General features: G+C 37.1%; 1 protein-coding gene across 2 annotated transcripts in view; it reads left to right on the top strand.

Annotated features, from left to right (window-relative positions):
- Positions 1–429: 429 nt before the first annotated feature.
- Positions 430–11,565, top strand: part of LOC123643395 (sperm-associated antigen 16 protein-like) — a 54,192-nt gene continuing 43,056 nt past the window's right edge. For both annotated transcript variants that reach the window (XM_045558908.1, XM_045558909.1), the window contains exon 1: positions 430–617. In XM_045558908.1, coding sequence (XP_045414864.1) covers positions 491–617 — 127 coding nt within the window. In that variant the 5' untranslated portion in view covers positions 430–490. The remainder of the gene's footprint in view (positions 618–11,565) is intronic.

The following is an 11,565-nucleotide window of genomic DNA, read 5'->3' as shown; positions in this document are numbered from 1 at the left end:
TCCCCTCCAGGCACCGAGCATATTCCTCTTTTCTAGTAGTTTTCCCTGGGAACAAACACTTGGGGCTTTACGAACATCTAAAATTCAAGGACTGACAATGGGCACGTAAGAACCACGAGAAAGGCAATTTAGGGAAGAATATGAAGTGAGAAAGAAATGATAAGTTCAAAACGAAGGGAAACCAGCCTGCCTCTGTCAGAAGATGTAATCCAAGCCAACTGTTTGTGGCATCCTATGCATTCCAGGAGCTGGGTCCCAAGCTTTTAGGGTAACTAGGCAACGACGTTGTCTGGGTAACCGTGGAAGCGCAGAGGGCACCAGCGCCTAGGACTCGGGGGCAGCTCTTCCGTGTCCGGGACTGGTCCGGAGGGAGGAGGCGAGGAAGCGCCGGGATCTCGCGAGAGCTGCGTGGGGCAGTCGGGAAGCGTCTTCGCGGTTGCCCTGAGGGACTGTGGCGGGCCGCTCAGGGCGGGGGCTCGGAGCGCCACAGATGGCTGCTGGACGAGGGATGCCCAGCTCCGCTCTGCGCGTTCTGGAAGAAGCTCTGGGCATGGGTTTGACGGCAGCGGGGGACGCGGCGGACGCGGTGGCCGCCGAGGGCGCCTACTACCTGGAACGTATCCTTCCCGTGGAGGCGCGGCCTGCAGGCCTGCGGCTGTTGGGGGCGAAGGCGAGGGCTTCCCGCGGGGGGCGCCTTTGAAGGCTCGGGGCCACCGAGCCGGCCTGGAGTCTGTTGGACCTCAAGGTGGCGTCCCTGCCACCGCGGGCCCCCTTGATAGCTGCTCGCCGAATTCCTCTCCTTTTAGAAGTGTGGGGTGCCCCGCACCTGTTAGAAGAGTTAGGAGACCTCCCAGGGCCTCGGACTTAGTAACCACTCGATAAATTTTCGGCGGAAGGTTGCTTTTTATGTTAAGGAGACGCAGCAAATTGATTCAGCCCTCTTTTCGGTTAATAAGATTTCCTAAATAAGCCCTCAAGCTTTAAGAACACCGTCCCAGTAAATTCAGTCGGGGAACTTTAGGAGACTAGGGAAAGGCCGCTGCCACTGGACTTTAAGGGACGTAATCTCAGAATACCCAACTCATGATCCCGTAGATAGTTTCTGTAGCATCACCTTCCTGGATAATTTCAATTTTGGTTATTTAATAATGATAATTAATAATAATTGCTTTTTTTTCTTCAGCAGCTAAATGATCTAATAAGCTGTTAAGGCTCAGAGATGTTAAGAAGAAAGTAGAGTGTTGAGCGATTATTAATGGGAGTACCAGAAAAATTAGGTAACCTTTTGTGGTTAATTAGGTTTACTATTTCTTGTGTAAGGCTTTAGAGCCCCCCCTCCTGTAGGTAAACAGATTGATCTTACTGGAGAGGTGGGGAGGATTCATGAGAAAAAGACACCTAACTGTTTTCTTCCGGCAAGTAACAGAGAGATGGTTATCTGTTTTATTCTTAAAGATAGCAAGGAAACTCCAAATCTACCTTGTCTTATTTTTTTGTCCAACTGTAATCACTCCAACTTTAATTCAAGATTTCAGAGATCCAGAAATGATTCATTTTTGTGAGCTTTGACAAGCTGATTAATCTCTCCTGACCCAGAACAGTACACATCCATGTTACAGAGAGCTTTGACGAATTTAGTTGAAAGATTAAGTAAAATATGTAGTATTTTATTGGGTGCAAAAATGATTTTTATAGGAATATAAATTTGAGTAGATTGAAATCACTTTGAATGTAATATATTTGGTATGTTAGGGTCATAAATGAGGTTTTATACTCTGTTTTCATAGTCTGACAGGCTACTTTTTCCCGTAATATTCCTTTTTAAATTAAAAATGATTTGAGGGCCGGGCGCGGTGGCTCACGCCTGTAATCCTAGCTCTGGGAGGCCGAGGCGGGTGGATCGCTCGAGGTCAGGAGTTCGAGACCAGCCTGAGCAAGAGTGAGACCCCGTCTCTACTAAAAATAGAAAGAAATTATCTGGCCAACTAAAAATATATATACAAAAAAAAAAATTAGCCAGGCATGGTGGCTCATGCCTGTAGTCCCAGCTACTCGGGAGGCTGAGGCAGTAGGATCGCTTAAGCCCAGGAGTCTGAGGTTGCTGTGAGCTAGGCTGATGCCACGGCACTCACTCTAGCCCGGGCAAGAAAGTGAGACTCTGTCTCAAAAAAAAAAAAAAAAAATGATTTGAATAATTCTTTCTGAGATATCTTTATCAAATATTAAGTTATCCAGTGTCCTTACTAGTGAGTGGTAACAAGGCATCTTGTCATTTTTCTCATTAAAATGATTTCTATAATTACATACTTTAATTGTTAACATGAGACTAACCCAATAAGGTAGCTTTTTACAAACATCTTTGTGAAATAAATGATAGGATTCCAACATATGCAACTTTTAGCAATGGAAATTAGGTTTACTTAATTTGCAGGGAGATGACTGAGTCACAACTACCAACAAGTAGCAGTTTGCAAATCTGTCTTACAAAGACTTATAAATAATGATGTTTACAAAGGTACGTAAGTCTAACTTTTTAGAATTTTGTTACCCAGTTTGTGGATTATGTACCCCTTTGCATTTCTTCCATCTCTCTTTGGTTGAGTAACTACTATTTTGTGTTACAACCAAGGGGTAATCAGGGGATGGCAAAGTTAAATATTTCATCAATTTTGCAATATTCAATATTCAGGGAAGAGGTTTAGTCATGGGAGAGGCTTAAACTCTTAGTTAAAATAAAATTTGAGGATTACTTGTGAATGTCAATTATTCCTGTATCCTTGGGGCTCTTTTCACATGCATAATTAAGAGTTGCCTGTATAATGTTATTTGACATTGTTTCTAAAGGCAATTATAATAGTTGCTGAAGTGAGACTTTCTTTGGTTTAAGTTCTTTAGCTTTCAAGTAATTTAATTGAGCTACTGCAGTGGATAAATAAAAGTTATAGAATGCACAAATAAATCAGAAATCTGATGTTTTCTACTTTGCACATACACTTAATCACTTCTACTGCATTTGGCCTTGGGCTTCCCTTATTTATAACTGAACAGATGCTCCTAGTACACTAGACAATAAATTATCAATATCAAACAATCCTTTGAAAGAGGTTGACTTGGATTTTCCAGGAAATCATCCACTTTTCTGTTCTTCAACAGTCAAACATAAAGAATATTCATAGAGTAATGTGGTCCAAACCAGAAACACAAGCCAGTCCACCATGGGGGAAATGCCTTCATTAAAAAAGGCCCCATGTCCTTTATAACGATTTAGAGACTGTCTTCAGGAAAAAGAATTCTTACCCCTGCAACACCCTTTCCCTATAATCTCCTAGCTGTAGCAGTACCACCTATTTCTCTTCTGAGGATCTTCACAGTATCATTGCTTTTTATGTTTTAAATTTCCACAAGGGAGGTACAAACATACATGACGTAGTTCTTAGCTATCACTAGAATTTTGAGAAATCTAATCATAGAGTACGTGAATCCTTTGTAGGACTCTTCGTTAGAAAAGTATTTGCAATTTTAAATAAGGCTAGATTTTAACTATATGATAAGTAAAGGGTCAAGTACATATCTTTAGAACTTGGAAAGAAGGTTGGTTGTCTTTTGTTAATGAATTCTCTATTAGACGTCAACACAACTCGGGTGAGGTTTCCCATTGTAATAGCGAGTAGAGAATGCCTATTAATGTAGGGCAGTGAACATTTGGTAGTTCCCAATTCCAATTGAAAGATGCAGGCTGGAATGAATTTGTACTGAGAAAGCTAAAGGTTAATTGGTTTTGTTGTTTCTTATCTAAAAACTTTGTTGAAGGAAGAGTAATGGAATATGTGGACCCTAGGAAAGTGTAGCACTCAATGTTTTATTTTTGTTACCTGCTTCCTTTTGCCAGACTCTCTGCTCCCTTAATTAACTTTTGATTATTACGTCTTTCTAGGCATTCTAACACTTAAGAATTTGACGTCTTAGATTGAGGATTTAAGTTTTTTGGCCACTGGAAAGGTCTCCCTTGCTCCCAGAAGCACATTCTGAGGGTTTATTAAGTTTAAGTTAGTCATTTGAGGCTCAGCTCTGGATGCAGTCCCAAACTCACCTGTTTCTGAAACCACAAAATTAAGGATTCTACACTCTGAAATAAGGGAATAACATTAGACTTAAGGCCCATCTAAGATGCATGCTTTCTTCTTAAGTACCATATCTTTCCAGTCTTTTGCGGCGGCAATAGTAATTTCACTGATAACTTTAATTAAAATAGAAGTTTTGGCATTTTTGTTATTTTGTTTTTTATTTTCAACATTTAGTTTTTTTGTAAAACTAAATGTAGTTCAGTAAGTGAAAAGGATTATAAAGCTGTATGTATAGATTTCATTTTAAATTTAATCATTCCCTTAGGTAAATGTCTTAGCCTTTTTTTCTTCTGTTATAAAATGATATAATATTTCTCTGGAATATTTATAGTATTAAATAAAAAGACATTTGTAAAATCCTTAATAATCCTTAATTATATAATAAAATAGTATATTTGTTATTATCATTGGAAAACTTAATTTGTCCATGGGTGCTTAGATATTAGAATATATGTATCCCACATATATTCAAATAAAAATGATAGACAATCTGAATGTAGAATCTAGACCAAGAGCCATTTTACTAAAGCCAGAGTAGTAGGTTTTATATGTATGAAAGCCATAGGTTATTTGGAGAGAAAAAAAATTGTTTTGTGTGCTCTAGTCTAGACAAGCTTTAATGTGCATATGAATTATCTGTGGATCTTTAAACGAAAATTCTAATTCAACAAGTCTGAGAGAGGATTGAGATTCTGCATTACTAACTAGCTCCCAGGTGCTGCTGTGATCTAAAGACTACAACTGAAGTAGCAAGTGTGGAGATAAATATCTTGACCTTTAGCCTTTATATTTTCAGATAGAAGTATAACATGTAGAAACCATATTTTTGGATCTCCTGGTTTAGAAGCTGGAAGTACTTGCACCACCACCCACCATGAGAACTATGCGTTTTACAGGCTGAGAAAAGAGTTATTTTCTAGCTTCTGAGGTAGAAGATACACAATAGCTATCTAGGACTGGGGTGGCCAATAAATTTCCACTTTTGTACCAGCTCCCTGGTGTGTGGTATTAATGAGAACTCTGAGACCTCATGAAGACTCAGTGGTATAGACTGCAGGGAGCAAACAGCAATGGGGAAAGTAACCGCAGCATGCCTGTATTTGCCATTGTTGGTTTATATTATTCAGTTGACTTACTTTATTTAAACTGGCATTCCTAAGTAAAGGAACATAACTGTGATATTTGCTATTTATAGTACTTTTATTTTAATTTAATAAGTAAAATGTTGATTATGGAGGATCCAGGCTAGATTTTAGATTGTATTCATTGGCTCTGCAGTGATGGCAAAGATTACAAGTGATTTCTGTCTATAGTAACTTTGAGAAATCATGTAAAATATAATTAGGAATATGTTTCACTCCAGTTCCTTATAAAATTGCTGTTGCTGCTGGCACTGATCACTACCACAAATGCAGCAGTGGAAGAGACCAGTGTGTGAGGAACTTTGCATGCTGCTCACATCTTAAAACTTTTCATTGGCTTCGGGCTGTGGTCCATTTGCAGAACATTGTTTGCCACCCCTTCTCACCAACTGTCACCTCAAGCTCTGCTCCATTAGGCTAGCTGAAATGCTTCTCTGAAGCTTCTGGCGGTTGTGTCTTCCGTAGTACCATGATGGGTCGAGGGCACTCTGTCAGTTTTCGTGTGGGTGTTACATTGGCCTATTTTCTGATAGGATCTACAATGTTAGGATCTGGTACATATTTTACTAGTGCAGAAACTACCAACTGGTTCACTCATGGTGACTAAGTACCAGGGAATTGATTCATACTATGCAAACTCAAAAGAGCTACTGAATTCCTTCCAGAGCAAATAGAGATTTGGGAAGAATGGAGGCCTTAGTCTGTGTCTAGATTATGGCTGTAGAAGACAAAACCTGGCCTGGAATTGGATGTTTCTTTGGGCTGTGGCTTCAGGGCAGGGAGGAAGGGAGCCAAGTACCCTAGGCAAGAGCAAACTGGAAACCCGCACATAGTATTAAGTGTCAAGTCAAGGCCTTGCAGGCAGATGGGCAAGAAACAGATTTGAGGGGAACAGATAGTGTAGAAAAAATGAATTTTGGAACTGGAATTCAGTGATATTCTTTGAAGGACTACTAGGCAGATTGGGGGAGCCGAGTTTTATAAGAGCTTAGAGTCTGCTTGGCATTAAGAAACTGATTTCAAGCCAGAATGCTAGCTATTATTCCAGTGGAAAAATAACTACATGACAACTGTGACCAGCTTAATCGTATGGATGTTTCCTGGAGAGCAGTATTAGCTAATAGATTAAATTACAGATGAAAAAGTTGCTCAGTAAAGGTAGAAATAAGGTAAAGGATTTTATCTCTCAGAGGATTCTTGATGAATTGCCCTTTTCTACTCTGGCAAGATTGCTGTCCAAAACAGTGCTTTCCAAAGTTTTTCACGTAATGGTATTCCATTGGATTCTACTTCACTCTGCCTGTTTGGCTGCCCCAAGGGCCAAGGGAATCAACATCTGTACAGTGTTCTCTTATGAGAATGCAAGAGTATTTCTCTCAGGCTTTGCAACAAGAAATTGCTGTATATCTGCTTGGGTGGATACTGAATTAGCATCTGATTCTATTCTCCCTTTTACCCTGACTGGTGGGAAGCTTAGAGTGAAATTTGTGGTTTATGTTTAACAAAGCTAAGGAGACTTATGGGATATACTGCATCTTTACCTGTACGTTATTTCTACTATTTCCTTTTCTCCTCAATTTATCACATTCATTTATTGTTACATTTTATATGTCATGCATTTTGTAAACTGCTACAGAATCATTTTAAGCTTAGCTTGTGTATTTGTCCATGTCCAGATAAACAGATGCATACAAACAATGTGTCAAAGTACATTTATTTATTTAATAATTACAACATCACATTTAAACTTAGTTGCTTCTGGGAAGATTTTTTTTGTACAAATCATATTGTGAACACTTTAGAATATCAATCAAAGAGGATATCTGTTCCTATTTTGGGTGTTTTGTCCTCTACCTGACCTTTTGTCTCTTTAATCTCCTGTCCTTGGTTAAATTTATTTTTAAGTCTGTAGCCTGTAGTTCTTTTATACTTATCCTTCCTCTGGAGTCTTCAAATTGAGCTATTTATGTGATTTAATTTACCTGTTGGTAGCATAACACTTGAGAGTTTGAAAAAACAAATAGGTGAGTTCATTACACAGGATGTTGGTAAAAAATTGTATATTCCTATTGTGTCATTGTAGAAATAGTAGAAAATTCATGGTGTTTATCCTTAAGAAACTGGTCTTTGTCACTTATAGCTGTGTGATCTTGAGAAAATTTCTTAGCCTTCCTGATTCAGTTTCTTCATTTTCAACTTAAAGATGACTGTATATCTGTACTGTTCAATTTCAAGGATTGTTGTGAGAATAATTATGGTTTTGGTCCATGTGGAAATACTTTTAAGCTTTATAAAATGGCAGTTATTTTTTCTCTTAGATCTTTTTTGATTGTGGGGAAACAATATGTTATTAGCAATGAAAAGCTGTTTGCCTAGAATATTTGCTGAGTAGGAATATACAAATGCTATTTGATATTTCTGACGTTTTGGGGATAAGTGACATCTCTTCTTCGCTATATTGATTGCCATGTTTAACAACCTATTCTGTGACACCTCTTCCTCATATAATACTGTCAGTGGTTGCCTTATTTACAATTTTAAAGTATGTTCAGATGATTTTAGAGTCTTTAAATATTTGAAAATATTATGGTATGAACATAATGAAGGATGGTATTAATTTCTGGAGACTTAATGACAAGTGACTGCTTACAAAATCACCTTCTAATAGCTATCTCTCAGAAGAGGTCATACTTTTTCATAGAAAAGAGGCTAACTTCTAGTTGAATCTCAGTGGATTTTTTCTCATTTAATAAAACTATCAGAAAAATATAAATCTAGAACTTAAGGGAAATTTAGAATATATTTTATTTATCTGTTCATCTTAACATACGGGGGGATTGGGGAATGGTAGACTTAAGAGACTTTTCCATAGATAGACTCGTCTCTTTCCAAAGTGAAGAAAATGATGATAAAAAAACACTTGTATATCATTTACTACAAGCCAGGCACTCTTCTAAATGCTTTACGTATATTAACTCTTTTAATACTTTTTAAACTCTGTCAGATAGTATGGTAGCCATCCTCCAGAAGGACACCCAGTGATCCACACCTTGTGGTGTTCATGCTCTTGTACAGTCCTCACATACTGAATAGGGTTGACTGATTTATGTAACCAACAGGACTTCTGATGCTTGCCCATAAAAGCTATTGTGGCTTCCACCTAGTTCTCTTGGACTGCTTATTCTGAGGGTAGCTAGACACCATATCCTGAGGATGCTCAAGCAGCCTGTGGGGGGACCCACATGGGGAGCCAACAGTTGGTACATCCGTGAGTCATTTTGGAAGTGGATCCTACTGCTTCACTCATCTCAGCCCCCAGATGACTGCAACCCTGCTGTCATCTTGACTGTGACTTCATAAGAGACCCTAAATAAAAACCCTCTAGCTAAACCACTACTGAATTCTTGACCCACAGAAACTATGAGATAGTAAATGTTTATTGTTTGTTTGTTATACTTTATTAAGATATAACTGAAAAATAAAAATTGCATATATTCAAGTTGTACAACATGATGTTTTGATACACATGTACACTGTGAAATTATTACCACAATCAAGCTAATTAAAATGTCTACCTCATATAGTTATCTTTTTATTGTTATTTTTTGGTGGTGAGAATACTTAAGATCCACTCTCTTTGCAAATTTCAAGTACATAATACATTATTATTAGCTATAGTCACTCTGCTATACATTAGGGCTCCAGAACTTATAACTAAAAATTTGTACCCTTTGAGCAACATCTCTCCATGCCCCCAAACCCTGGTAACTACCCTTCTAATGTTGGTTTCTGTGAGTGGGACTTTTTTTAGATTCCAGATATAAGTGAGATCATGCAGTATTTATCTTTATATGTCTGACTTGTTTCACTTGGCACAATGTCCTCCAGGTTCATCCATGTTGTTACAAATGGTAGAATTGGGTTATGCCTTTAACCCCTATGTTTTGGGGACTTTATTATGCAGCAGTAAGTAACATATATATTTTGGTATTTGGAGTGGGATGCTAACATAAATATGTTAAAGTTTCAGAGTGGCTTTGGTACTGGGGATTAGGCAGATGTTAAAAGTACTTTAAGTTGAGTGTTAGTGAAAGATAGAATACCTTGGACAGATTGCTAGTAGAACTTTCTTGGTCTTTTAGGAGGCTGATGACAAGGGATTAGAAGAGAATGAGGTAAATGCTATTAGAAACTGTTCTGCAGCAATAGATACGTCATACAAGTAGGTACTTCACTCCTTGTAATACTTAGTATGGATGAATTAAGATTATGGGATAGACTGCAGGTGTCCAACTTTTCTTGTGTGGTTATTGACTAATCTTTAGTTATTATTGAGCCTAATTACTTTTCACCATATTATTGGGAGAGATGCTCATATTTGATAATAAAATACTGGCCTTTTGACAGGTATCTACTATCTGAGGATTGGTCATAATAGATGATACTTAAGTGTCTCCTGCAAGTGATAGGGATAAAGGAAGGCAGTGAAGATTGATTACTTATGATGGAGCTGAGTAACAACAATACATTTACAGGTTTAGAATTCTGTAGAAGAAAACTGGTAAACACTTCAAGCATTTATATAGCACAAAAACCCCATACAGAATATGGAGAGGCAGTATAACATAGTGAAGCCTGAACTTCTAGGGCTGATTCCCAACTCTGTTAGGTCCCAGCTGTGGAAACTTGTGCCTCTGATTCCTCATTTGTAAAATGGAGATAATAGTTCTAGCCTTGTAGACAGGATGAAAATGAAATTAGTTAATACATGGAAATCCCTTAGAACAGTGCCTGGCTCCTATTATATACTGTATAAGTGTTATCTGTTCTTGTTACAAATAATAGTTGTCATATACACTTTCAGCTACCTCTTGGAAGACAAAATACCAGAGACAATTTTTTTACAACCAGCAGCAAAATGAAAAATAGGCTAATCTCATCTTTGGTTTTCATAACCATTACTGTGCATTAAAGTGTTTAATTCACACCTTTAAACTTGCCATAACCAAGTCAGTGTAATTGAAAAAAATATAAACCTATCCCCACCCCCCCCAGAAAAAACCCATTACTGGTGTGTGTTATGATTTCTTATAATTTAAAATGTTATCTTGAAGTTTTCATTTGTAATTAGAGTAACTTGCAATGTTTGAAAGTCTTACAGCAGTGCTCTTAGAATTTTTTTGTTAAAATCATTTATATTGATATTTAATTCCTTAACCATTTATGAGATAATGAATTATGTTTGATATGTAGTTTATATTTGCTGAAAAATTAGGTTTTCTTTCATATAAAGAGAGGTTAATTTAAAAATTGAGACTATATAAGAAAAAAGTAAGGATTTAAGTGAATTTTATTGATAAAAACATTGAGATATGTTTTTCACTTATTTACTGAGATATAATATTTTACGTATTTATGGGGTACATATGAATTTTTATTACCTTCTTAGAATTTATAATGATAAAGTCAGGGTATTTGGGGTATCCATTACCTTGAGTATTTATCATTTCAATACATTGGTATCATTTCAAGTCTTCTCTTCTGGTTACTTTGAAATATACAAAATATTTTTGATAAGTATACTTACACTAGTCTGCTATCAATCATTAAAAGTTATTTCTTCTATCTAACTATATGTTAGTACCCGTTAACCAATCTCTCTTCATCCTCCCCCTCCCACCTATCCACCCTTCCCAGTCTCTGATATCTATTATGCTATTCTTTATGTCCATGACATCAAGTTTTTAACTCCTACATATATATAAGTAAGAAAATATATTATTTGTCTTTCTGTGCCTGTTATTTCACTTAACATAATGACCTCCAGTTCCATTCGTGGTCCTGCAAATGACAGGATTTCATTCTTTTTATGGCTGAAATAGTATTCCATTGTGTATGTACCACATTTTCTTTATCCACACTTAGGTTGGTTCCATATCTTTGCTATTGTAAATAGTGCTGCAATAAATATGCAAGTATAGGTATCCCTTTGATATGCTGATTTATTTTCCTTTGGATATATACCCAGTAGTGAGATTGCTGGATCATATGGTAGTTCTATTTTGAGTTTTTTGAGAAATCTGTATACCATTTTTCATTGTGATTATACAAGTTACATTCCCACTAACCATGTATAAGAGCTGCCTTTTCTCTGCATCCTCACCAGATCTGTTATTTTATTTTATTTTCAGTAACAGCCATTCTAATTGGAGTGAGATGATATCTCATTATGGTTTTGGTTTGCATTTCCCTGATGATTAGTGATGCTGAGCATTTTTTTTTCATATATGTGTTGGCCA

The sequence above is a fragment of the Lemur catta genome, chromosome 8 (genome assembly GCF_020740605.2).
Source record: "Lemur catta isolate mLemCat1 chromosome 8, mLemCat1.pri, whole genome shotgun sequence".
NCBI classification, from domain to species: domain Eukaryota; kingdom Metazoa; phylum Chordata; class Mammalia; order Primates; family Lemuridae; genus Lemur; species Lemur catta.
This window is presented reverse-complemented; position numbering and strand designations above follow the sequence as displayed.